The sequence below is a fragment of the Diorhabda sublineata genome, chromosome 4 (genome assembly GCF_026230105.1).
Source record: "Diorhabda sublineata isolate icDioSubl1.1 chromosome 4, icDioSubl1.1, whole genome shotgun sequence".
Classification (NCBI taxonomy): domain Eukaryota; kingdom Metazoa; phylum Arthropoda; class Insecta; order Coleoptera; family Chrysomelidae; genus Diorhabda; species Diorhabda sublineata.
In genome coordinates this window covers 27,136,304-27,164,209 of record NC_079477.1, presented here as the reverse complement: position 1 = coordinate 27,164,209, position 27,906 = coordinate 27,136,304, and the positions used below count along the sequence as shown (strand labels likewise).

Below are 27,906 nucleotides of genomic sequence, written 5' to 3'. Positions count from 1 at the left end.
TTACGGAGGCTCTTTACCGGAACGGATTGCTAAATTACGTTTACAGTCTGTGGTCTCTCTTCTCAGATTTATTCTGTGGTTTATCATCGGAAGCGTTGGAGTGGAGGTGCGCCAATATTTAAATATTTTATATTTTATTTTATACTTAATTAGTGCTTGGAATCGAATACAGATTAATTTTTCAATTTCTGAGTTTTTGTGCGGTTTTTGAATTCCAGATTTCACGTGGAATTAGTGAACAATTCGGTTGTGAGAGTTTTATATACAGGAAAAATAATTATAACATAGAGGTAAGTTTTTTTTAAAAGGTTTATTGAAATAAAAAAAATGAGTAAATGTATTTTTTCATTACGAAGAAGTAAAAAGAAGTTAAAATATATATTATTAATAGTAATAATTACTAAAAAAGATTTATATTATACAGAGAAAGAAAATATTGTTTCGAATAACTTTCTAAGGGAATATACATATATTATACTTTGATTCTCTTTATTATACAGAGTACATCTGATAAATATACCTATTGAATAATAATACAAAAAGAAAGCCTTAATATTCGAAGTATAGCTAATCGAAATCATATAGTCTCCACTCAACGTTCAGTAACCTCTTTGAAGCCTTTGTAAAACCATTATTTGGTCCTAGTTCTCACTACATCCTTTGGATTTAATTTTTTTCCCTACGCCTGAGATCTAAATAAATAATAATCTACTGGATTAAATTCTGGATGTGGTAGGAGTTCGATACCACCAAGTTCTTGGATCTTATTGCGCGTAAATTTCGCATTGTCCTGTAAGAGAACCCGCTTTAGTTTACCTTCAGTATCTGAAGACGATAATTTGGTTATCGAAACGCGCATCAATAGTGTGTTCAGCAAACTAAACCTGTATATTTCTCCAATAAAACCTAATACATTTGGATCAGATGTTCACTATATATTTCGGCATTGATAACTCAACCATCTGGAATGATTTAGAAGTATACTAAACCTTCATAATTCCACCATATACATAACAAAACTTCCCTCGAATTGACCTCTCTTTTAGACTGGTTCTGGTAATTGTTCTTTGTCTAACAACTGATTTTCTATGTTCAGATTGTTTATTCGACTCAAGTAACAATTCGTTATATAAAACTATCATATTTTGGCAGGGCAAGGAGCTGTATACATGTCGTTGGTCAATAGATAAGTTGGGATTTTAAATAATATTCCAGGATAATAGGCAGTTGGCTGATGGCGCGCTACGTATGCCTATTCTCCCGGAGTATTAGCTAAATACCGGACAATAGATTACACAAAAAAAAATTTGTTTGGTGCCGCTAATTCTATGTTATAATTTAGTTAATTAGTCCGCAAGACGTCGTGGTAAGCTGTCAAAATCGCGAAGCTACGTTCAGGTTTGTATCGATCGATCATAACAGGTTTAAGTAATGAAAAACTAAAAGCTGGTATTTTTGATAGTCCACAAATTAGACATTTAATGAAAGATAACGATTTCATTCATTCAATGAATAATTTAGAAACAGAGGCTTGGAAATCTTTTGTTGCTGTTGTAAAAAATTTTCTAGGAAATCAGAATGCCGAAAATTACAAAGAATTAGTTCATAAGCTCTTAATTAGTTTTAAAAATCTTGGATGTAATTTGAGCATAAAAGTACACTATCTGGACAACCATTTAGACAAGTTTTCTGAAAATATTGGAGCGTATAGCGAAGAACAACGAGATTTAAAGGTGATGGAAGATAGATACCAAGGTGGCTGGGATGAGCATATGATGGCAGATTACTATTGGAGTATTACACGGGAATGTCCTGAAGACATCCACCGGAGAAATTTTAAAAAGAGGTGCTTCTAACCTGTAAAATAATGAGTAATTTAATCTATTTAAATGTTTTCAATTAATGTTCTTTTGTTTTTTTAATAAATTTATTAAATGTTTTTTGATTTATTTACCATTGCGAAATCTCGAACACTACACGTAGCATTAAAAAAGTAAGTATCACTTTTTTATCAGGGTACCGAACGTACTTGAAATCTGTTTTACTTTTAGCGGCACCAAAATCATTGTAGGCCTGTGTTATTTGTCGAAAAATGACCAAGCGATTGTCTGTTCTCCTGGGACTCTAGCTAAAATTCGGATAACAGACTATTGGGTTTACAGAATAAGATAAAAAAAAAATGAAAGAAGTCTTATTTGTTTATTTTTTGCATGCCAATCAATCATTTATTGCAACACGTGAAGGCTTGGTGATTCTGATTTACATTTTATTTTATTTTTAAAACAAGAACACCGGTTTATTCCACATTGTTTATTTGCGGGGTTGCATCCACATTTTTTTATACCCTTGTCCTCCCGAGACTGACTGCATAGAAGATGCTTCTCGTAATGATATTAATTTTTCTTTATCGACATCCGAATTTTAGCTAAAGTCCCAGGAGAATAGACAAGAACTTGGTCATTTTTCGACGAATAATCTGTTGTCCGGCATTTAGCTAATACTCCGGGAGAATAGGCATGCGTGGCGCGCCATCAGCCAACTGCCTATTGTCCTGGGATATTAGCTAAAATCTCAACTTGTCTATTGACCAACGTCATTCATAACTCTATTCGACGTTTGGATTGAATCTCGGTTAATTCGTATGGCATTATTCAACAATTGGCACTTATTTTCGTAATGCAATGGTTCTTATAATCGGCGAGTGCTGGTACTAGGTTGGTTTCTACTGCTTCCCTTGTTACCTCAATACTCCACGCTGGTGGAGGACGAGAAAGCGAACGATCTTCAAGCGTCGAATTTTCACTATTAAAGCGGTATACAGAATTAACGCGACCATAACATAAATGTCAAAGATAGTTGAGAAACTGTGATAACGCACACAATGATTGCGTTTGTACGCGCTCTTGACGTCGAAGTTAACCAACTTTCTAATTTTTACGTGCTGATCGTCGCTGAACGTCAAAAAAATAACCTCATTTTTCTAATATAATTGTAGGTGCAAATACCCTCAAAAATTACTTCTCTGCGTGAAAAGCTGATAAAATTTGTAGGTGCTATGAGTGTTTCTATAACAAACAGTCGACTGGGTACAAGAAGACTAAAATTTGGCAGAATATAGGAAATTCCATGACCAGAGCTGGTGATCAACTTCCTGATCTAATTGACAATAAGGTTTTCTTATTGAACTTTTTGTGAAGTCTCTGCTCAATAAATTCATCGTATAAACCCCGATTAAATCATCTATGCTCAAAAAATTCGTCTTGAATCTATTTCGTTCATTTTAGAATATGTCGTAGTTAAGTAACTAGATATTTTTATTTAAATTGAGGGGTCTCACCCATAAACGCCGTGTCAAATGTCGCTCTGTATATATTTCTCTACACATTTCATATAATAAATTATAAATAATTCAAAATCGTTGATTACCGTTCAAATTTCTTTATATACATGTACTTTTAAGGTTATGTTTACCTGCGTCATGTTCGCGTTCATTCTGTGCACCGCTTAATACTATTAGACCAACGCTGTACTCTTCACACATTAAATATGTCTTCCACTTCAATTTCATATAATTTTCTTGCTGATACGGATGCTTTAAACTTTTGTTCCAATACTGTCATAACAATACACGACTTCATATTTATCGCACTTTATATTATTTATGTTGAAAACATACTGTATCGTAAATAAACAAAGAGAAAGGATTAACAGGGAGTGAAGCAATTGTACTATTCATAGAATTAGAGACTAGTCTTAACAAGTTACGGCATGTTTTAATTGATGCGTAAGAATTGATAGTAAAGCTTCTCCCGAAATAATACACTATACAATTTATAAGCATAGATTTTTTTAGTCCAAACGAAAAGTAAATAGTTACTTCATTTTCGCACCAAATTGTCAATGGAAAACAATCTCTAAATTTGTTGTTATATGCTTCTATTAGAGATGTGTCGATACCTAAAAAATCGATTCTCGATACCGATACCACCGATGTATAATAGCCGTTTGTAAAAAAATTCTCTTACTAGAAAATCCTTAACAGAGGGAAACACATGGTCTACGTTAAGCTCTGATTTTTTTATTATTGTATAGAAAATCAAAATCATTATCCAAGTTATTTCGAAAGGAGGATTTTTCTACACTCTACACCTAAACTGGATTAAAAAATAATTTTTCCGTCCATTTACTGGTATCGGTATCGACTCTTTACGATCGAATCTCGATACCGATACCAATGTCCAAGCATCGGTATCGAGAATCGACTCATCCCTATAGTTTATTTCAAAAAGGTATAGAGTAATAAAGAAACCTCATTAGATATGCAAATGGACCACAGAGTGACCCAACGAATATTTAATCAATGCCACTTTCATAGTTTGGTAAAAATTATTTTTAGTGTAGGTAGTACCACCCGGTTTGAGGTCAATTTATGGGTTTAGTCTATTGTTATCCATTCACAAACACTGAAAATAGTGTACCAAAGGCGTGCCAGTACGATAATCGTAAAAAGGAAAGCCAAATCTGAAATAGTGTGTGTTTGTGTGTTTGTGTGTTTGTGTGTTTGTGTGTTCGTGTGTTCGTGTGTTTGTGTGTTTGTGTGTTTGTGTGTTTGTGTTTGTGTGTTTGTGTGTTTGTGTGTTTGCGAAAACTCTCTCGACAACGTTGCATGAAGTGAACTTTCCTGGTTCAAGTATCTGTCAGTCAGGTGTGAACGGATAATCGTTTTATTGGAGGAACTTGTTCGGAGAAATCTCTACCTGTATTAAGTATTTGTGGGTTGATCGCGACATTTTCATCAACGAACGTCCTGATGAGAAATATTTGGCGACAAAGTTAGTAGTTTTCACAACAATTCCATCGCTTCTATTATCTAATCAATTACATAATTTATTTTCCATCTAACTCAAAATGATTTAATATTATTTCATAAGTTATGTATCTCCTTACTTAGTTTCATTTTCCCTGTACATCAACCCCTTTTGGGACCAACCACATCTGTTGTATCCGTTCGAAATTGTTATATAAGCACGTGTGTACTACTATTATTGTTATAAAGAATCAATCACTCATTCAACCCCTTTAAAAAGTATTTGTACAACTATGAAGGGTTTTATTTGTTCACTTTTAGTGGAAAAAACTGAATGAATATTTTCCTAAACTTAGGGTAATGACCGTTTAAATATAGACACAATGTACAAGGTGTTTGTTTATCTTTGGATCTATAAAATGTGATAACGCGAGAATGAGCAACGTTGCCAAAACTTTAAAAGAAGGATCTTTGACGAACGGCATAAAATAAATATAATAATTAGATCGTAAGCCTTCACGGTGGACAAACTTTTGAAAACCACTAATAACGATTTATTTGTAACAAATTAATGAATCATAATAAACAAAGCCCGTATTATTTTCATTTAGTTCCGCATCTATTCCGTGGTTAGTTTAAATTAAAAATTAATTATTGTTCATTCGAATATAAAACGGATACCTTCGAAAATAAAAAACAAATTCACTAAAATATTGTTCTATTGTTAACCATTAGACCGGAAACAGCGAAAGTATTGCCTTCCGGTAACTTGATGCTCCGGAACGTTAATAACTATCACAGCTAACTTTACAACAAGGATAAACTCATATTTTGATGAAACGTTGCATAAAAATTGTGTCACAATAAATATTTCATAATACGACACTGCCGAGGGCAGTGACTTTCGTTAATGATGCCTATTAAATTAATATCATTTCGATTTATCGGTAAATTTATGAAAAAAACTGAATTTACAAAAAATCAAATTATCAGAACAACAACATAAAAAATTTATCTATTTACGTCAGAATTTTCAAATTATTCTACACTTTATTAACATAAAATAATGTGATAAACTGAATAAAATGAAGCCTGTTTCCTGCTTGTCTACTTGTCGTCGCGTTTTTCTTCGCTTTGCATCGCGCATTTACGATATTCACGCATGTGTATGGCATCCCAGCAGTATCACAATATATAATTAAGGCGCTAACACAAGTTATAAATGTGGTATTACTCACATAAAAACTATTTAAATAGCATATTCATATCAAGTGTCGAAAATAGTATATTAGTATAATTCAAAACGACATATTTGGAAACTGCTTATGTTAAATCCTTTGCTATTTGTTCTATCAACCAAAACATCAACGAGACCTAAACTTTTTGAAGTTTTCTCAATACTATTTGCTTTTCATTTCCTTGGAGAAATTAAACTGACACCTATGGAGAAATGATGCACGTTGTTAAAATACGCAGAATCGGTCGGGAAAGAGAACAGATTCTAACGAATGCTAAATAAGAAATAAAAAGGCCTTATGCGTAAAAATTGTTTATAATGATAATGATAATGATGAAAAAATAACTAAAACAATAAAAACGTGTATTAAAGTGAATTAAATTTATTGAGAAAATAAAACTGAGTAAATTATAGAGTGACCTCTAATATTTTAGGACAAAAATTACGTTAAATTGTATCGTGGAATAGAAAATTTATTCACATGTTCCTTAACCTTCGCAATCATATTTCTGATCGTTATTGTTATATGAGTTTTGAAGTCCTTCATCAGATCCTTAACCTCAATTTATAAATTGAATAAATTAACTCAAACCATTCGTCTTCCTTTACTTCATCCTTGGATAATTTTTTTCACCACCTTAACATAAATCACCATTGCGTGATGTTGAAAAAACAGTGAAATTTAGATATTTCCAGATTTAACCTTGGATATAAAGGGGTTAAGGGTTGTTATATCAAGATAAGAAACTTGCTTGATCAATTTCTTAGTGTTAATATTATTAATAATTTATGATTTATTCAAAATACTTTGAGCAATTAACTGTAGTGCCAATGGCACAGCAATTGCCTGGTTTTAACGGTTTTTCGATCATGGTTTTATAGTAAAAATACGAATTTTTCGTTTAACAATAGAAATTCATAATTAAAGATTTTTGAAACAGAAGATTTCTACTGATTTTATCGACCTTGGTGCTGAAATTATGGATTGTTGGAAGATACTTCACACAAGAGAATATGAATTCCCATACCTTCTTGTACGTGTTTTTCACGATCCTAGCACTTTCAATAAATTAACAAAGTTGAGAGAGTGTTCACTAAGTTAAGGTATGGTACTGGAATCATTTCACCCGAGGCGGCACAGCAGGAAAGTTGGTAGGATTGTAGCGACCATCCAGATATTTACAAACGTGAGGAAGGGAACGACGGTAGCCGCAGTGGCCCCTTACTACAATATAACCCCCTGAAACCATCCTAGGTAACCGCCTGGCGTCTATCCTTTCATATCATTCGTGTTTTCCAACATAGTAACCTAACGAAAATAAAGGAAAGCGTGATTAGTTCAGTTTTCAACTGTTTAACCAATAAGCCCCAATATTGGCTGATGTGATCCTAACGAACGCGTATTCCATACAATTATAGAGATGGCCCCTATTACCGACAAGCTTTATCTTCACCAAAAGGTAGCAGAGAAAACAGTGTAATGCATTTATTTTAGAAACAACCCCAAAAACAATCGTTTGTAGTATAAATACCTTGAATAAATTTCCTTGGGTACCTTTTCCCCTTTTTTCTCTAATAATATTTGTTTTTAATCCTATTTTTCTTCGTATGAATATTAACAACATCTCTTCATATCTACTTATTAAGTTAAAATGAACTTCCACACTGCACAAAATTACTCACTATTAAAGTATATTGTTATTCTGTTCAAATGGTCCTGAGGAACTAGACAGCTCAGAAAGTCGCGGAAAAAACTATTTACTCGGCATCTAACCACGGTTAATAATAAAAAAAGCACGCAGAATACGATCGTGCAATCCAGATGAATAATAATACTACAACAACGTTAATTTGAGTTGTCTGACGCGCATCGGACAGTGTAATCATTTTGAAAACAGTTTCAGTATTTTCCTAAGGTATGGTACAGGATGTGGATGATATTTTCGCTATATTCAATACGAAAAAGGCAAATGTGGTCGAATTCATTTTGAAGCTCAATTGAAAATATTCATCTATAGTAATTAAAAACAGTAATAGATTAAAATTTTATGTCTTTAGGAAAAACACCGCTACTTGCAGATACATCCTGGCTGATTCTTTTCATTGTATCTAGCATAATATGTCCAGTCTCCATTTCCACTTAACATCAAAAATTACAATAAGGAAAGGACCTTTATCAAGGATGTATCTGCACTCAACGGTTATGATTGAGAATTGTAAATAGGTTGGTTAACCGTCATAGATTTAAGAAATCTATCTGAAACAAGTTTTTTCCCAAACTCAAAATAATAAACAAGGTAAATTTACTCTGGTACCTTTCAACCCTGTTTATACAAATGAATTGAAACATTAAAACAATTGCCGGGTAATTCTAAGTATAAAATACAATATTTGGAAAATAGTGGTATATATGAAATTAGCTGTGGTGATTGGGACGGGAAGAATATTGGGCAGACTAAGTGATCCATTATTGTCCGGTTTAAGCAGCACATACCTCATTTAAACTATGGACGGACTATGAAAGTATGCATTGATAAATTGTTGTATTGCAAAATTGAAATTGCTAAATGGAAATAATTTTCGCGGGAGAAGGTCTATTGGAGGAAAAATTAAGTGTAAAATCGGTTAATAGGTTTTGGTTTACCTACATTTCCTGAAGACGATAACTTGGTTATCGAAACGTGGGTCAGTCAGTGTAATTGTGAGTGTTGATGTAGTAGTAATGTATACAGAATGTTCGGTATGAAATCACCAATGGTTCCAGAAATTACAACTTAAAATGAAATAGGTCAGAAGTGTGGTCTAGTCTTTAGGTATGGAATGGTATTCTGGACCTTCAAACATTAAGAAAAAGGAAAGGAAATTGACGGCAAACCACTCTTTAGTCAAAATTCAAAAAAAAAATAGCGTTAATCCTAAACTTTCCTTCAAATTTCTACGTATGTGTTAACAATATTTCATCATCAACATCTATTATTTAAATAATTTTTTAAGACCAGTTAAACGAAAATTTCAAATAAGGTGTGTTTTTTTTCTAAACTTCTACTCATTATATCCATATTTGCTTATTAAAGGTCACCTGATACGAAGAAAATGTGGTTTTAATCGCTTTGATCTTTACGATTTCATGTTCTCAACCAACTCATTCTAAATAGAATAAAAATTGTAAGTTTGCGCATTACGAAATGGGGTTGATTGAGCACAAAAATTGCAGTGAAGTTTCTCGTACGACATATTTAAAACATATTTAAGAAAACGAATCAGCAGTAATACCAGGACAGGGTAAAGACAGTGTAGGTGCAAAATTATCCAACCATAGATAATGTTTTTGATTATTTAAGAAACGTCAAAGGTAAATTGTGTAAAGTGTATATATAAATTTAAAGTATTATTTTTTTGTTATTGAATTATATTAGTAAAAAATTATGTATATAAATATTTACAAAATAGACTTCTTCTTGTGTTCGTAGTATCAAAAATTATTAAAAATATGACAATAGAAGTTATACACGTAGTTATACTCTTCGCAGCAATCACAGTAGTACGAATATGGTCCCAGAAGTACCTGGCCTGACCTAGAGATGGCGGTAGCTGTTTGAAAATAATAGAAAGTTTACCACAATCTATACTCCAGGAATGTTGACGAAAATCCACAAAGCGGTACTGGACCATCATCGACAGACATAGTAAGTATTTCAAAAAGTGCCATACACCGCATAGTGAAAATTTGGACAAGAGAAAGCTGTGCGCAAGATGAGTGTCGCGTTTGCTTACAATGGAACAAAAACAGAATCGTGAAGATGTTTCCATCGAGTATTTGGCAATATTTCACAGAAATGAAGCTAAATTTTTGCACCGTTTCATAATCATAGATAAAACGTGGGTCCATCACTTTACACCAGAAACAAAAGAACAATCAAAACAATGGACTGAAAAGGGAGAACCGGCTAAAAAGAAGCAAAGACTGTTCCATCTGTAGGCAAGTTCATGGCGTCGGTTTTTTGGGATGCGTGAAGGATAATTTTCACTGACTATCTTGAAAAAGGAAACCTATCAACGGCGAATATTATGGGAATTTATTGCAACGTTTGAACGAAGAAATCCAGCAGCTCACACATCCGTTATTGCAATAACCAAAATTAATGAATTAAAGTTTGAATTGCTATCTCACGTACCCTATTCGCCAGATTTAGCCCCCTTCGGATTATTTTTTTTTCCAGGCTTGAAAAAATGACTCGGTGGTCAAAGACCAACAATGAAGAGGTGATGTTGACAGTTAATAACTATTTGAAGAGCTTGACGATTCTTATAATAAAAAGTTTATGGAACTCATTGAACATCGTTGGAAAACTGTATGGAGCTAAAAGGAGCTTAAGTTGAAAAATAAATATATTGTTTACTAAAATTGTTTGGTTTTCTTTGTTGGGCCAGGTACTTCTGGGACCATCCTCATTTAAATATCGAACGTACATGCAGTACACAATGTACTAAGAGATTTTATATTATATAACTATTTAATTTATAAAATCCCATTAAATTTTTTATTGTACTCTTTCTTCCATAAAGTAGATTCACTGGTGGAGTTTTCCATTCCTATTCTTAGTTTTAACTCTTAGATACTATAAATGTTTTGATGTTAAGCCACTCTAAAACTCGAATCTTTTTTGGCTAACATCCTGCTGTAGAAGTTTCGATCGATTACATCCAATATGTATATCTAAAATTGGTAGAATCTACAGTACTTCAGTTTTGACGTGTCAAATATTTTACAAGAAACAGTGTGATGTTATAACAAGTTTACATATTTCTGTAGTTGTACGTTTCGTCATCTTCACTAAGTGATATGTGAATAACAAATTTAACGACCATGACAGAAATCTCAATGAAGAATTTAATACCATAGGTACATAGTTATATTGCCTTCTCTTTAAAGCTACTAGAGGCGACCGTATCTACCAACCATTATCGAAAAAATTTCACAATTTGTCTAGATTTTTGAATTGAATTCTTTATTTATACTAAGTGTTACAAGAGACCCTCGTAGATTGAACTTTTGTTGAAAACGAAAATGAATGTTCTCGCGTGTTTTGGAACGGAAGTAATCAGCCAAGGAAATATTAAGACAAATTCTGTTGTGACCAACAGCTACATTCAATTGTGCGGTAGCAGAAAACGTTGAACCAAAACAGAAGCCTTATTGGATAATACAATAAATATAAGCACAAATATTTAATAGCATATACTGGGTGAATATTGGATATTGACAGTTAAGTAGGAATTTAGATTTGAAAATATCGAAAAGAGATTTTTGAAAAGAGTTTCGAGCTGTTTTCGTTTGAAATAACCTATCCCAGTAAAAAAAAGAAATCATTTTATAAACTCTCAGAGAAAATAATATATATACCACCATTTTCTCTTTTTGGCCCAATGTTTTTGATAACAATGATCGCATCGTTTAATTTTCGTGAAATCAAGTTATTCAACACGCTATAGATGTATGATCAAAGCTCTTATTTGTTTATTTAAATTAACCGATTTTGAAAATTGACTTCAAAATTGCTAAAAATAGTTATTTTGCTCATAGAGAGTACAAATATTGGGCAGAGAAAACGTATAATCAAGAAAGAACCAGAATTCATCAGTTTCGAACAAATCATCTTCATCTTTGAGCATCATTTACGTTAAGTTTATTGACTGAAAAGCTTTTTTATATGTTTACAATAAATTAAAATTTTCAAATTCATATACGAGGTAGACATAATATATTTGCTTTTGGCTGGTTATCTGAAGACAATTGGAATTAACATCACTAAAGTAGAAGAAATTGTGATTAAAAATCCTCACTTAAGTCATTGAGTGGCTGAAAAGTTGCTCGTATCAATTGTCAGTCACCGAGATAGTTAAAGTACCTTTTTGCTGTTTATAACTTAATTTACTTGAAAGCTATCGTTTTGAGGTATTAGAAGAGAATTAGTTTTTGCGCCATGTGTAGTTCAAAGAGATGTTGTTTAAACAATTCAGATGATTTTTGTTGTATAAGCAGAGAATGTGTATAGGAAAGTTATATCAGAGTAGGTGCAAAATACCTATTTTGAGTAATTTGGGATGAAAAATGCACTCCCAATTCTGTTTGTAGATAGTGTATGGAATATTTAAGATTATGGAAAAGTAGTTGATTTGGAATACTGACTATTTGACTAGAACCACCAAATCATCTCTGAGACTGTTATTTTTATAGCATGAGTATACCTAAACGGTTTAAACTCTAAAATTCGAGCTAAATGGCAGAATCCAGCTCATCACTCACTTCATTTCCTAAAAATATATCTGAACTTTTAGAACAAGACATTGAAGGGCCAAGCTTATTACAAAATGATGCTGATTTTGAAGGTATGTCAAATGAGCTTCTCCCAAAATGAGTTAGATGATCTTGTAAGAGATTTAAATGTTCTGAGCTGTTAGTATCAAGACTAAAAGAAAAAAATGTGCTTTTCAAGCACTCAAATAAGTTTTTATCGTGATTGAGATAACGAATTGGGGCGTTATTTTTCCAAAGAAAATGGTATTAACTTTTGATCAGATATCAAAAATTTCTTCTTGGTCAATAAAATGGTTAAACTATGTTTCCCAGTTTTATATGTTTTTGGGTCAGTAGAGTTTGTTAAGAGCATTGGGTGAGAAGAAACTGGAACTCGAGGGAAAATATAGAGTCTGAAAAGTAAAGAATAGTCCAGAATTTATTTGTAGCTCTTGACGAAATTACTCTTTCACCATTATGTATAAAACTGGGTATCATGAAACAGTTCGCTTCATGGAAGAGCGCTCTCAAGGTTTCTGGGATATGAATATGATGTCTGACTGTTGCTGCCTTTGATATGTCATTTTCCAAAGTCTGCACCTCAAAAAAAAATATGAGTTTTTCATAATTCGACGCTTTTTTTTGTAACTACAGTTTTTTTCTGTTATATATCTACATAGCAGAAAATCAGAAACCAGAGCTGATTAATTTTCCTTCAGTCTCTGAAGATGGATACTTGGTTATCGAAACGTGCGCCAGATACTATAATTGTTATTGTTGGTGTAGTGGTAGTGTAAACAGTGTGTTCAGTATGGTAGATCATATGTAATTAGCAACAGCTAAAATTTCTTTCGCAATAGATGAACTGTAAACTAATGTAATTTCCGAAAAGGTATTGAAGGAAAAACAAGCAATTTGGACGATAAACAAGTCATTAGTTCCATAATAGTTTTCAATATTCTCGATATGGAGAAACAGAGGAATGAATTATAGTTAATAATACATGCTTTTATAGTTGATGAAAAAGTGAAAAATGCTGCTTAATATTAGATTATCTGATAAGAAAAATTGTTCTAAACGCATGGAGTATTTTATATTTGGGAATAAGTAGTAACAAATTGTAACGATTTATATCGAGAACCATATGCTTCTAGAACTTTTTTAAATATGTATTTATTGGTCAAATAATTAGCTATTGTTACATTCCTCACTATTTTATTTAGATTACGGTCGGTATGGTTGCCTGGTTCGCCGGAAATGTTAGTCATTGGTACATTCTATAGATATTTACGTAAAAAATATGTTATCATTCTGTGAACTTTCCAGTTTCAATTTAAATTATTAGTAATTTATAACAATTATTCAATAATATAGTAATATTTCAACTCAGTCATTACTACGAGAGTTAAATGAAAAGTTTCCAACCTCCTAGCATTATTACAAATAAGATTTGCCGTCTTTTTTATCGGAATATGCGTAAAGAAGTAGATAAAGATGCAATGCGATTGTAATTATGTACTTAAAAAATTCAAATATGTTGATTGAACAGGAAATAATGCACGGTACAAATTTTAAGAGATTACAGTGATCGTAAAAAGCTTATATGAGATAAATCACTTATATGTTCAATGATAACATATCCAAATCGCAAAGAAATTACCAAAATGGCGATTTTGAGGATTATGAAATATTTAAAATAAGTAGGCTCAATTAATAATCGCCTTAAAACAAGCTAACGAATGACTGATGATGAAAAACCCTTAAACATTATGCAAAGCTGGTAATTTTATACTTTCGCTCTAGAAATCGAAAAATTATCAGATTTCGATTATTTTTTTTTTAAATCTTTGTTTTTAGGGCGGATTTATGAAAAAAATATGGGAAATATTTCACCTGGAGATTTCATATAGTTTTATGACTTTAAATATGATCATAAACGCACTTCTTCGCATACAATCGTTCACAACTTTTTTACAAAGCATCAAACGCAGTTCATATATTTTTTGGATAAACTTCACGAAGAAAAGGACATTTTGGAAAAAAAATTGAAAAATATTTGTTTACTCATTTTTTATCTCTAACAGTCAACATCTCAACAGTCAATCTTAGTAAGATACCATTTTTTTAAGGGTGAAAAATTTCAATTTTTTAAAGTTAACTTTTAATATTGAACACTTATTGTAAATAAGCGATTTTAAGAATGTTTTTGTTTCATATAACTTTAATGATTACAAACTGTTATTATTTTTTATTGTAAAAATATGATGAATCAACATTTTTGTATAATTTATATATTTATAATAATTTATATATAATAACAACTTCATTTGAATATTTGGATAAAAGTTATCAACAATTATACGTGAATGAGTGCATTTTCACGAACATTTAATGTCCTGAAATCAATATAAGTTTCCATTTTTATTATTCCCATAAGGTTATTAGAATCTCCTTCTATATTGATATGATTAATATGAAAACATTATTAAGAATTAGAAGCTAGTATGCGATTGATCTGAAAATGATCATGACTGCAGTATGGAATTTGACGATATTAATGTGAAAAAATGTAATCAAGTCATTCCACAAATACGGATTATATTCAGTAGAGCCTAGATAAGATAAATTATATTTTTACTTACAGACGTTCGATTATTAACTTTGTTTAGAACTTATAGGCGATCTAGATTAAATGCAAATGAAACTTTGAAATTTTTTCCATTCTTTGCTAACGCTTGAACTTTCAGCGCAAATTTTTTAAAGGCCAAATCATATCGTTTCTTGAAATTTTCCAACCAACCAATACTAGCTTTAAAATTATTTATTTACAGTGACTCAGCAAACTCTTCAGCTTTTGTACAGATTGATGTTTTTATTTCTACACTGTGAAACCATGTAAACAAGCATTGTTCTAAATTGGGGTATTCAGCAATTTTTCGTCTTTGACATAGAAGACTTTCCCGACTCTTGCTTCTTCATTAATTCAGCTTCGTTTTTTAATATCAAGGATAATGTATTTCAAAGTGGACTGCAACGTCTTTTCTCTTCAAACCACTTTTCACAGCTTCGATCGCTTTTAACTTCTCAGCATATGTTAGTTTCAGTCTATTGTTTACATTTGAATTCATTTGGTGAACACGTGTAAGCAATGGACAATAACAATGGAATACAGGAAACCTTTTTTGTTTGCACATTTATTCAAAATCACTCATTGATAGATGATAGAAGTTACACAGGTCGTCGTCGTTTCAACTTTGAGTTACTGAGGTGCGAATCCCAAATTATTCGTTTAAGTTAAAGAGAATTCATATTTTAAGTGAAAGAGGTTTTGGACTCCGAGGGGAACACATCATTTTTCGAATTTAAAGAGGTTAAATTACGTTATCGATGTTTAAGTTAACAAGTACTGTATCTTATACGATTCTTTTATCCCAATTATTTGCTCCTATTAGTATTGGGGAATTATTCCCAAATCCTTGGAGTTGGGGTAGATAGAGAAAAGAATAGAATAGAATATATAGATTAACGAGCAGATGATAAACTATCGTGGAAATAGCGGTCATCACTAAAAACAAAGACCGACAATGCAGCTGAAGTGAGGAGCTGGAGATGTAGAAAAACCAAAAAATTATAAAGAAAAGTACTGAGAAGCTTCATAATGTAAAAATTACATGAAAATAAATATAGAATATTTATGAACTACTAAATATGGAATCAGATGGAAGGAGGAAACGCTATGAGTATGATAAGGCACCCCAGGAAGATCATCATGAAACTCTATACATAGACTATTGATCATATCTATTTTATGCGAAATCATTTACTTCCGGAGATAACGGAAGTGGCCATAATCTTAGGAAGGTTAACAAGCATCGAACCATGGATAACTTTGTTCGATCGATCTCATCAAGATCTATTTGTGAGTGAAAAGTCATGATGATTGACACATGCGCAGAAGAGTTTTTGTGAAAAAAGTATGCAAATGCATCATTTTTATCAGAAAGCCTAACCTAACCTAACCTAACCTAACCTCACCCAACCTAACCTTACAAAAATTACTAAATTTTCATTTTATCTATTGATTTTTCGGGAAAATAATGTATTTGCTACAAAGTTATTCATGGTTCGATATCTGTTAGCCTTCCAATCGATTTCTCGTAATATCAATAGTCTATGTATATAGTTTCATGATAATTGTTGTGGGGGAAACACAGTAAAGTTATGGATTGAAGATATTTCGGATATATAAAAAGAAAATACGACTCTTCCTTTTAAAAAGTATCATAACACAATAGAGAATAGGCCAAAAGAGAGATCAAAATTCATGTGAGAAGACCGAATATACGAAAGCCTAAAAGTACTGGGGGCCGCGAATTGGAAGAAAATAGTAATAGGCAGTAAAGAATAGTACATAAGTAAAAAAATTACGCCTTTTCCATAATAGAAATAGCTAAAAAGTATATACGAATTGATTATTTTATTTAAACAAACTTGTCTAATATAGATTTTTAAATCAATTATTTTGCACGTAGTGAATACTATAAAGGTACATAATTTGAATGATACTATAGAAGCAGATGTGTCTTCCCATGATACCTATACAAAATCCAATAAAACTAGTAATTTATTTAAACAAAATAGATCAATCTAATTACTTAATAACCTAGTAAAAGTTATTTTAAAATTTCGATTCTGTAACATTAAATTAGGAATTGGGGATAACAACTTTCAAGGTGAAACAATAAAGTTTTCAAAGAAAAGACTATTGAATAATTCACTGAAACAGTAGAAAATATGACGATTGATATGATATATGCAATAATTATGATAGTTGAATTGAATAGGAAACAATTTGTGGAAAATCTTGGTGAATTTACAATCAGTTGAAATAGAGGATCTAAAATGGTTTATTTAGGAATTATTTTGGTTCATTTCGTGAATAAGTGTAAATATTTTGTACATTCTTCTATATTAATATCATAAAAAGGAAATATTCTAATGAAACATATAGCAAATCATTAATGTTTCAGCATCATATGGCACGTTCATCAGTGGATTGGATAATTTCCGTTTCGTTTTCTTAAAAACGCTAATTCAATTTTCCAATAGTCGAATACAATTTATGCATTCCAATTATCCAAACAGTACCAAAATATTATTTTTTTCTTCTTTTCCCAAGAATAAATAATCAATTTAAATTCGTCGAAAATAGAAATAATTTCTGATTCATCTAAAGCAATTGAAATTCTTTTTAATTCTGACAAAAGAATAGAAAATCATTTTCGAACAATCAAGGAATTGAAAACGCATAAAAAACTTACTAACTCGTTACAATGTTAGCTCTTCTAGATATTTTGCAACTTTCTCGATCGAAGTAGTAGTTCATGTTAATGTACAATGATCTAATCAGGGCCCTCGTACGGGCTACTGGCGCCTGTGTGCAAACAAAGATTTTGACGCCCCTTAAGGCAGCTTGAATTATCTTTTTTTATGGTAGGTAGGTGCTTGAAATAAAGCAAAGAACTGAACGTTACGTGTCACATTTATGTGTAGACTAAAATATTAAAATTAAATAGTAATAATAAATTCTTGTTCACACTCATTTTAAAGCATTTACTTAACTAATGGGGTACAGCCACGTTGTTCATAAATACTAGAAAATAACCTAAAACTGAAAATCACATTATTTTAGGAACAAATAACAGAAATATTTCCTCATGTCTACATATACAACGTGTTAATGAGAAGCGCAAAACCTGAAATCAGTTTGTTCAGAATATTGAGTAGAATCAGTAAACTAATAAGTTTAAAACGCCTCTGGTATTGCAACGCTTTTATAGCTCCCGGCATTATTCATGTCTGAACAGGAAAAATAAAGAAACTACCGCCTGACATGTTACTTATACCTAATCCTATTCGATTTCTCAACTTTTATTTTAAAATTATTTTTGTTTCTTTTTTCAAATTTTTTTTAGGCCTTTGGTTTTGGCGCCCCTAAAGGGTGGCGCCCGTGTGCATTGCACACTTTGCACATATGGTAACGTGGGCCCTGGATCTAATACTTCATAATTATTATTGGAAAAGTCTCCGTCATTGTATATCAAACTATCATAATTATTTCAAAAAATGGGTAAGATCGAAAAATATTAACAAAATGAACTGAAGGCTCAGTTACATATCGATTAATTGAGTGAGACAACAAAAAATGCTTTATTTGATGTACTTATAACACAGAAAGCTGTCTTCTTTTTTCCCTACGTCCGATATTTTCAGATAAGGATCTGCCTTTCTCTGTATTTCTCATAACTTCTCTCGTTTTTTTTTTGATCTCAATGAAATGATTGTATCATCACAACCATCCCGTTCTCTCGTTGCTTTAATTATGAGTTTGACTATTGAATGTTCCTTCAGTGAAACTAGTCTTGTAGTTTAACTGTTGTGTATGCATATGATTAAAATGAAACGTCTTCTTACAAAAAATGGATACTTCCGAAACATGTAGCCTTGAATTTATCTTTAGTGCGTATGTGTAGCCAACAGATCTTCTTTCAGTGTGAAAACATACCTAGAACCCGTAGTACATGAAAATCACGTTGATATTCTTTCCACTGCAGCTTCTAGTCCAGATTATTGAGTTTCAAACATGTTTTCAGGATTGTTTCTCCTTGATTGGTTTTAGTTTCATCCTAAATCATACACATTATTACTGTTCTCTCTTTGGGAATTTAGAGTTTGAAGGAGCTTTTTTAGATGAGACCTAACAAGATATCAAATACTCTTGTTACATAACTTTTACCTTCTCTTTAGCTCATTTCAAAGTGGAGTATCTTTCAGGTGGTTTCTTCTTTAAAAAGAAGAAAAATAATTATATTAACAACGTTAATAGAAACAAAAGGGAAACCTAGATTAAATTCATAAGAAATTTATAGAAAATCTGCTGAAATTTGAGATTAGGAATCAGGTATCGCTGAGAAGCAATGACTTTTGTTGACTGGTCCTTATACTATCCTTATATTTATTGAAAATGTCTATTCTTCGTAAAAATAATCTAAAACTCATAAGTTTTTTGTTTGAAGTGTTATTTTAGATAAGTATGACTAACTTGTAGTCACGCATTGAGCGTAACAGAAAAGGAAACAATATATCTTAACTGATTCGAGGAAAATCTATGACTCCTGGACTTTTCTGTAATCAATGTTAACCTAGTTTTGGTAGACAAATCGTTTGCATTTGCATATTTAGGTAGAAATTCGCTTTGCTGTTAATGCCACTTTTATATAGGTCATATATTTACTACTAAAGCAATTAACAACTTGACAAAAAGGAGGTGAGTAATCTACCTATTATAAATCGATTCAGATGATTTTTTTTGTTTGGTAGATCATAAGTCAGAGATAGTCCCATATGAATTTGGGTAAAATTGTTTTCGAGAAAATCAACAAGGAACGAAATATATACCCAGATGTTTCATAACTGTTATCACAAAAATATCGAATATGAACAAAATAGTATTGTGCAACAAGTGGGAAAAGTTCAGTTCATGTGTTTGCGACACTCGTGAGAAAAGTACTTTTCCCACATGTTGCACACTATACTTTTTCTACAACTGCACAAATTGAAAGAGTAAAAGTAATGGAACTTAATGTTTATTTTTATGATTAGTGAAACCAAAATAATATTTAAATATCATCTTAACTGTTGAATAATATTTAATTATTATCAACGTTAATTTTATTCTTAATAGACTCTTCGACGTATTCTTCTGTCAGGGTATTGGATTGCCATCCTCCATGGTGCTTTAAGGTTAATATGTCCTCTCCTGCATTTACCAAAATTGTTGCCGAAGAACGTCTGAAGCAGTGACCTGTGTATAAATGGGGGTTCTCTAATTTTAAAAAAAATTTCAATTGTCTTAGCCATACTACCGAATTTGTTCGAAGCGGACACACTATCATCCACTGCACCATTGACCATTGATTTAAATGTATTGGTTGAAAGTATAACCATCAATTTGATTTGTGGTCATGTAATACAACAGGTACTAAAATTTAGATAATTAGGAATAGAAGTAACGAGCTATGAGGTGCGAGAGTAGGTCGTCAAAACAAATAAAGTAGCAGGATACCTTAACAACACTATTTGGAAAAATTAACATCTTACAAAATAAACAAAAAGCAGAATATGTAAAACAACAATTAGACCTATAATGACATACACAGCAGAGACAAGACCCGATATAACTAAGCAGAATGACAAGCGAAAGACTCTTGCGTATCGCAAGGGATAAATCGCCAACAGGTAGAAGAAGTATTGGTCGACCGAGAAAGAGATGGTGTGACAATCTGGATCCAGGAGGCTGAAACTAAAGAAGAAACAAATTTTAAACCTACCATACAAGAAGGAAAAAGGAAATGAAGGTTAAAAGTACAAATAGTACCACAATTTTATATAGAATTTTGAATGATTATTTGATTCTTTTTATCTACTGAAAAACCCACTAAATAGGATTATATTAATTCAAGAAAAAATTAAATTAAAATCTAAAAATACTTCCTCCTAAATAAATTTTCTTTTATTAGTAGATATTCCTTGTCTGGAGCTTCGTTTAAAATTCTTTGCAATTGGCAATATGTTTGATTTTTTGGGGACGAAATTGTAGGACTTTCTTTTCAAAAATTTACGTAATTTCTGATACTTGGATATATCAATGTTATTTTTTTATATTAATACTACTTTGCAACATTGAATATTGTGACCAAAGTGTAGACGCCTTTAAGGTTTTCTCTTCAAAGTATACCAAAAATACAGTTTCCGAAAAAGATTTTTTTTGTATTTCTTCTCCATTCCATCAATTTCTCGTAAGCTAATTCGTATTTTTTTTTTTAATTTTCCGGCAACAAATCTAAAGTTAGTTTTGCTGCTTTTATCGATATCTCTGGCGGAGTATTATCAACTGGGCACACGAGAGGCGAAAGGAGTTTGCAGAGTTTGCAAAGAGACTACCAAGGCATTTAGGTTCAAAAATGCTTCTCCTTTCTCGGTTATAGAGGTAGTAGTAATTGAAAATTGATGAAGGAAAAAGTCTACATACAAAATTGATAACAATAGTTACTTTCTGTTCCTAACTATAAACTAAAATTTTTATATTTATTTCAGAAAATGTGGCATGCGTTACTGCCGACTCTTTTACCATTATTGGTAACTGCAAAACTGGATTGTTCCAGAACAGAATACAATAGATGCATAAGGATTGCAGATCCTTTGGTGAAGGAAGTACATCTAGTTTTTCCCGATAATCTCAATGACATCGATCAAGTTTGTAATACTTGGAATCGATTTGTGGATTGTTTGAAAACGTATACGGATGAGTGCTTCACCGAACAACAAAGAAAACAATTTAACAGAGCAGTGGAAAGTCCCATTGAGAGCGTACATGAGATGTGTACTCAACCCAGTTATCAAAAAGGTGAAAATTTAGATTTTCAACGATTCATCATTCAAAATAATCATTATTTATCGTAGAATATCTTCGATATGCTCCATGTATCAAGGGAACTATTGTACAAAGATTACATTGCGGACCGCAATATAACTTATTGGTGGATCAAGTGGAACAAGGCGATATCATTTCGAAATCTACATTATGTTGGTCAGTATTAGTTAACATAATGAATTAGCTTTATTTCAGGTAAACATTATTTACTACTATTGCATGATGCGGTTAAATATTGTTTGAAAAGCTACATGTGCAGTTACATTTCAATCAAGTACCTCTTTTTAGAGGTATACAATCTAACCTTTACCTTTAGAGTAACAAAACTTATCAAATCATCATTTTTCATATAAATCCAATAATTATAAACTTCACTAACATTGTAGTGTGGTTTCTTCGCAAAATAGTCAAATCTCTTCAATTGTCTCGCCACCTACATAGATTCCACGAAAGTGGCTTCTGGTCCATCCCACTCCGAACTATTTACGTCTATTGTGGTCCTCTGAATCTAGATTAATTCTTCCATTGTTATTCTTATGATTGATAGTCTACATATTGAATCTCTCATGAAGTTGTCTGCATATTTTCTAATCCTTGTATACAAAATCTCTGCCCACTTCATCAATTTTAGATACCCTTTTAACAGACTCTGTACATATCACTTTTGCCATGAATTTTGGTATTATTACCTAGGTATAACCATTTTAATCTGGTACCTAGGTAAATATCACTTCAATACGGTCACACAGCGTGTTTGAATTGTTTTTGGTGTATATGATACATGAGTTCTTTTGTATGTCAATATCTATGATTTGAAATATATATTTAGTAGCACATTTACAAATTTTGATAGATCAGAGCCACTTCTAACGACCAGGTTCATGTACAATGATCATTAATCGTAACATATATTGATTCTATAGTTCACACGACAGATTTAAGCAGTGCGTTTACAGAGAAACTAGAAGACTCTGTGATAGGGGTATGGCTGATGGTCCAGCTACTCGATTTGCCACTCAGATAATAGATAAAGCTCTACGATTTCTACAAGAGCAATGTGTCAACTATATGTAAGTATTTGTACAATAAGTAAGTTTGTTAGACAGTCGAAACGTGAATAATTTAAATTTTAGTCCTAATTCCGGAGACTGCACAATCCACCTTACAGACCCTTACGCAGATCGAACTGATTCTATGGTGATATCAACTTCATCTAGTGAGACTCAACCTTGGAGCACGTTTCAAGATTTAAGACCAAAAGAAGATTTTTCAAGTAGTATCGGCCCAACGAAAGTTCCATTTAGTCCTTCTAGAGCACCATTTTCATCACCAAAATTTCCTTCTACCTTTCCTTGGAGCTTCTCAAGCTCCCCTACCAGTCCAAGTTATTCAACATATAGTACTAATGATTTCTTAGGGTCTAGAACTCGTCCAGGAATATATGGAAGAGCTAGTTGGAGTGAAGGAAGTTCAGCGTTACCAGCTAATACCGTCCAAATGTTTCCCGATGTTTCTTCAACGAAATCAACTAGGCCGGAATGGGGTAGCTCTTTAGCATGGAGTACCAGACAAGGAAGTACCAGTCCAAGTAACTAAATTTGAATGTTTTCGATTTAACTTAAGTTTTGATATTGAATTTGTTCAAGGTTCAATTTCAACTACGAGGAGAAATTTTTCTCCATCTTGGAGCACACAGGAAGTGACTTCGGAAACGTGGTATCCCGCAGCTGGTAATCAAATAAGTAATGAAGTAGATGAACCAAATCAACTCGGGTTGCAAAAACCTAAAAATTCTGTTAATAAATTATATCCGTTAGCTTTAGTTTTACTCATTTTCATAAGTAGTTCAATACATTTAGTTTAGTTAATTAATAAGCTGTTGACGTAATAAATATGTCTCAATATGTCGTTAAACACACTTTATCGAACTGACACAATAACAAATAATGATTATTCCTTTGAGAAAACATAATATAATTAGGTTATAAAAGACTAAAGTGCCTTCGAAACGATCAATTAAATTATAATCGAGATTAATGAGGCTCCAATGAACACCTCAATGTTTTATCAATCACCAGCTGCTCTCGAGCCTATTGTTTGTGAAGAGTATGGTTTCTTAAGGCCGCTTGACATGGTGCAAGACAACGTGCAAGAAATTGCATTCAATTTCATGCAGGGTCAAAATATTGCATATCGCTTAGCATTATGCAAGTCTGTAGCCATTGCATTATGGATACCACTAACTAAATTCTATTAGTAAAATTAAACAATTTCCTAACCTAAGTTTTTGTTCAATATTCCGTAGCCGGCTAAAAATGAGAATAACAAAACGAGTGGCGAAGTGAAAAAGTGGTCAGTGGAGAACTGTCAAATCTGCTGCTGTCTTGATTTTTGAGCCTGATAGACAGGTTGGTTGTTAAGCTAAAAGTAACTAGATTTCTCCCTAGAGCTTGCACGCAATAAAAATGGCACAAAAGCGATAATGTGTGCGAGATATTACATATGACAATCAGCTGAACTTCATCTGCGAATGCTTTCTATCAAGAAATATTGCGTCTTGCATTGCATTGTACGGTGTATGGCAGCATGTTAAGCGGCCTTTAGCTGAACTATATCATCGCTTGCTTTAGATCAAGAAATATTGCGACTTGCCTTGGGGGCTTTTTGGCATCAACTTTTGCGCTATACGGATGAGACGAAAGAGAAGTACAAGGTGTTTTTTGTAAAACAATTTTTATTCATAAAATCTTTAGATTTTACTTTCCACGGCTGTGGATGATCGCAAATGGATATGCGCATCCATTTTGATCTTTACATAAGGTACAGCGTCATGAATTTTTGACAAAGGTGTATCAAAATGAACAGGTTTTCTCAAAAATTATGTTGAAATAGGTATTTCCTCCCAAAAGGGGTTGTTTTCATAAAGTAGTGCTAAAATAAATAATACCAATATTTAATGTTTATAATTTTAGGTTGAAACGGTGATTATGCGACATTTTTCTTACAGTTCTTGAAATGACGACACTTGTCAGAAGCGTGGTAGGAGCTATTACACACTAAAAAAGTTTTCTTGATGTACGGACCAAATAAATGTGTTATAGTGTTATAACGAGTTTCGAAATATCACAGTTTTTATGCAAGTTCAGAAGTAACGTCCAAAGTCTGCAGTATACCGTTTTTTCAAATTTACCGCCGAAACTAAGATAAATATGACAGCTTACAGCATTAGTACGTTCATGCCATATATGTACTACTCCTATATGGGCAGTTCTTAAGGGAAAAAACGTCTCTACGCTACGGTGTCGACAGTATTCATTTTCTCTTTCGTTCGAGACACTTTATCCATACTGCGCATGCTTCATGCGCGCAAAAGACGCGCAGAACTTATTGAAGCCCACGGAGGAAAGAGAGAACGATACACTATTTGTTTCACTTAGTCGGAACACCTTTCACTTATAGAAACTGTCGAAATAGGAGTATTACATATATGGTCCATGCATATTGACGTTTATTCCCCCCTACATATTTGTGTTATAAAAAAACGCTATTGAAAGCATCACGCGTTCTTTATCCGCCATGTTTTCGAAGTACGTGAGGCTCAACGGGGTACCTATTATCATGGCCGACCGATTGTCAATCTCTAGATTTGACGATCAATTGCTGCCGTCAATCGGACCCCTGAATGTGCTTCAATCAAATATTCTTCAATCGCAGTCAAGTCATCAATCGTTTCCAATCAATACATCAATGAGACTGATTGTCAATTTAATTGAGCGTCTAGAGGGCACTTGAAAGTCGTTTTTTTGTCAGCCAATATCAAAATTCAAATACGTCCTTATAATATAATAAAATCTAATATATAAGAAACAATCTACAATAGAATTCAATGGTGATGAACAAAATGTATTTTCGATGATATCATTTTGATATTATGAAAAAAAAACTAGTCGATACTGTGTCTGCTTGTACCTGTAAAAAGTGAATTGCTTAGCAAATACCTTATATGTAGTGAGAAACAAAATATTGATGGCTTAAGCCATTGATTGAAAATTATCTTCTAGTATAAATCTAGTTGAAATGAATGGGTTGGAATTTTATTAATTTTCTGAGTATACTGGTTAAATGAAAACATATCAATTTTTGAGTGTACAGAGGCACAAAACAGGTTTGATTGTCAGATCAAAACATATATTTTCGTAAAGTAAAAAATACAAACATAAGCTACATTTAGATATATTATTATTTTATATATAATGGTGAATATTTGGCTTCTAGAAAGTCTCCAACAATAGCCTACTAGCATTCCTCGACTTCAGTTCTCTTCATGGCGCTTCTCCATTAAAGAAATGTCCTGATGGAACCTCTCGCCTTGTTCGTCACTTACATAATCCTAACTAGAGTCAAGAATTTATATTTTTAGACATATAACACCCCAAAACTTTATATGACACTATAAGTTTACAGCACCAGCGTTCACAAAATATTTCCCGGCGAGGTTTTCTGATCATTCAATTTCTCTCCAAAGCTGTTATCCTTTATTAGTTGTTGTCTTTAAGGATCACAACTATTCCCTATCTAATTTTTATACATTTTTTTTCCCATCAAAGAGGTGTCCAAGTATGATTCAATAATTGGTTTGACTACATTCTGAATATAAATGTTACCACGCCTTAATAGTTTTTCGTTGTTACCGCAAACTGAAAATTAGAATATATCTTGTTTCTCACTAAAAGATAATATTATTTTTCTATCTTAAATAAACCTCAAATTTATTGTTAACAAATAACCGCACTAGTCAAAAATTGAATAGTCATAATGTATTTTAGAAATTAAATTTTATAAATGTAAAATAACATTATTCAATAAAAATTTAATCGTTAATGATTTATTATTATCACCAATAAACGTTTGGAAGCGAAAACTTTCCTTGATCTACACTCAAAAGAAGCATTTTAATAGGTTGAATTGTTGATAAACCAACGTAGCAAACTACTGTATCTGATGAAGAAGATGATAAAATTTTATTGTCTTCACTCAGTCATACAGCACACTACCTGCAATCCCTATACAGAGCTTTTTCTAGAAGAAAATGCAGTTTAACAAGAAAATATTTAGATTGTCGTGAAATGTGGCTAAAATTTTCTATAGCTAATAATTTAGTATATAGCTTCAAAACAACTGAGATTTTTCCTTTTAATTCAATTGCAGGATATGCTTACCTCAATTAACAGAAAAACAACACGTACATATTAGAAAGAAATAGTGACTCTCCGCAACCCAGTTGTTCAACAAACAAATATAGTCAAGATCAGTCATCAACTGTAGTTTAGGGAAGCAATTCGTTGAAAAACGCACTTTGTTACAGCATAAATTTCGGGAAAGTCGTCCAAAATCGGCTGTTGTGCCCAGAGCCGAGCCGTGTCGGGGGCTCAAGTGGTGCATGGCACTCCGGCGGCACTAACCCGGGGCAGCAATACGAAGATATTTGTTCCAGTATAGATGTTACAGATTTAATTAGAGAATTTGCTTTAAAGAAGGCAAGAAAAGTGTTATCGCGCACGAAGCAGTTCGAAGCAAATGGTCGCTTGTTTTTTAGAATAATTGGACATGTCGCCAGCGTTCCATTAGTTAGAGCAACGAAGACCGGTTAATTCTAAATGGTACATCAGCATTTGTTTGTCAGAAGTGGTCCTGAAAAACAGGGAAACCGATGCCAGCTCTCACACATCAGTTTTTGAACATTCAAAACATCGAATTGATGGGTTCTTGTTGGTAACCAATGATTTCTTCTTATTCTCACAGATCAAACATAAATTGCTGAAGAAGCGGTTGAAGCGTTCATATTACATGTTTTGAAGGTGCCTCAATCGGAATGGAATAGTAACTCTCCGCAACCCAGCTGTTCAACAAACAAACAGAGTCAAATTCAGACGTCAACTGTAGTTTAGGAAAGCTATTCGATAGAAAACATACTTTTCAGTGGGAATTCGTCGCTAGTTACCTCAAATAAGAATCGACAGACTCAAGCAACAACTTCTCTGACTTCGAGAAGAAATTCTCTTCAATAGTTA

General features: G+C 32.5%; 1 protein-coding gene across 1 annotated transcript; it reads left to right on the top strand.

Annotated features, from left to right (window-relative positions):
• LOC130443606 (uncharacterized) lies at positions 1-26,716 on the top strand. The gene is made up of 7 exons (XM_056778369.1): positions 1-106; positions 219-290; positions 21,499-21,808; positions 21,865-21,991; positions 22,759-22,905; positions 22,969-23,423; positions 23,482-26,716. Exons 3-7 carry the CDS (start codon positions 21,502-21,504, stop codon positions 23,697-23,699), a joined length of 1,254 nt encoding a protein of 417 aa, XP_056634347.1. The 5' UTR covers positions 1-106; positions 219-290; positions 21,499-21,501; the 3' UTR covers positions 23,700-26,716.
• Positions 26,717-27,906: the final 1,190 nt, after the last annotated feature.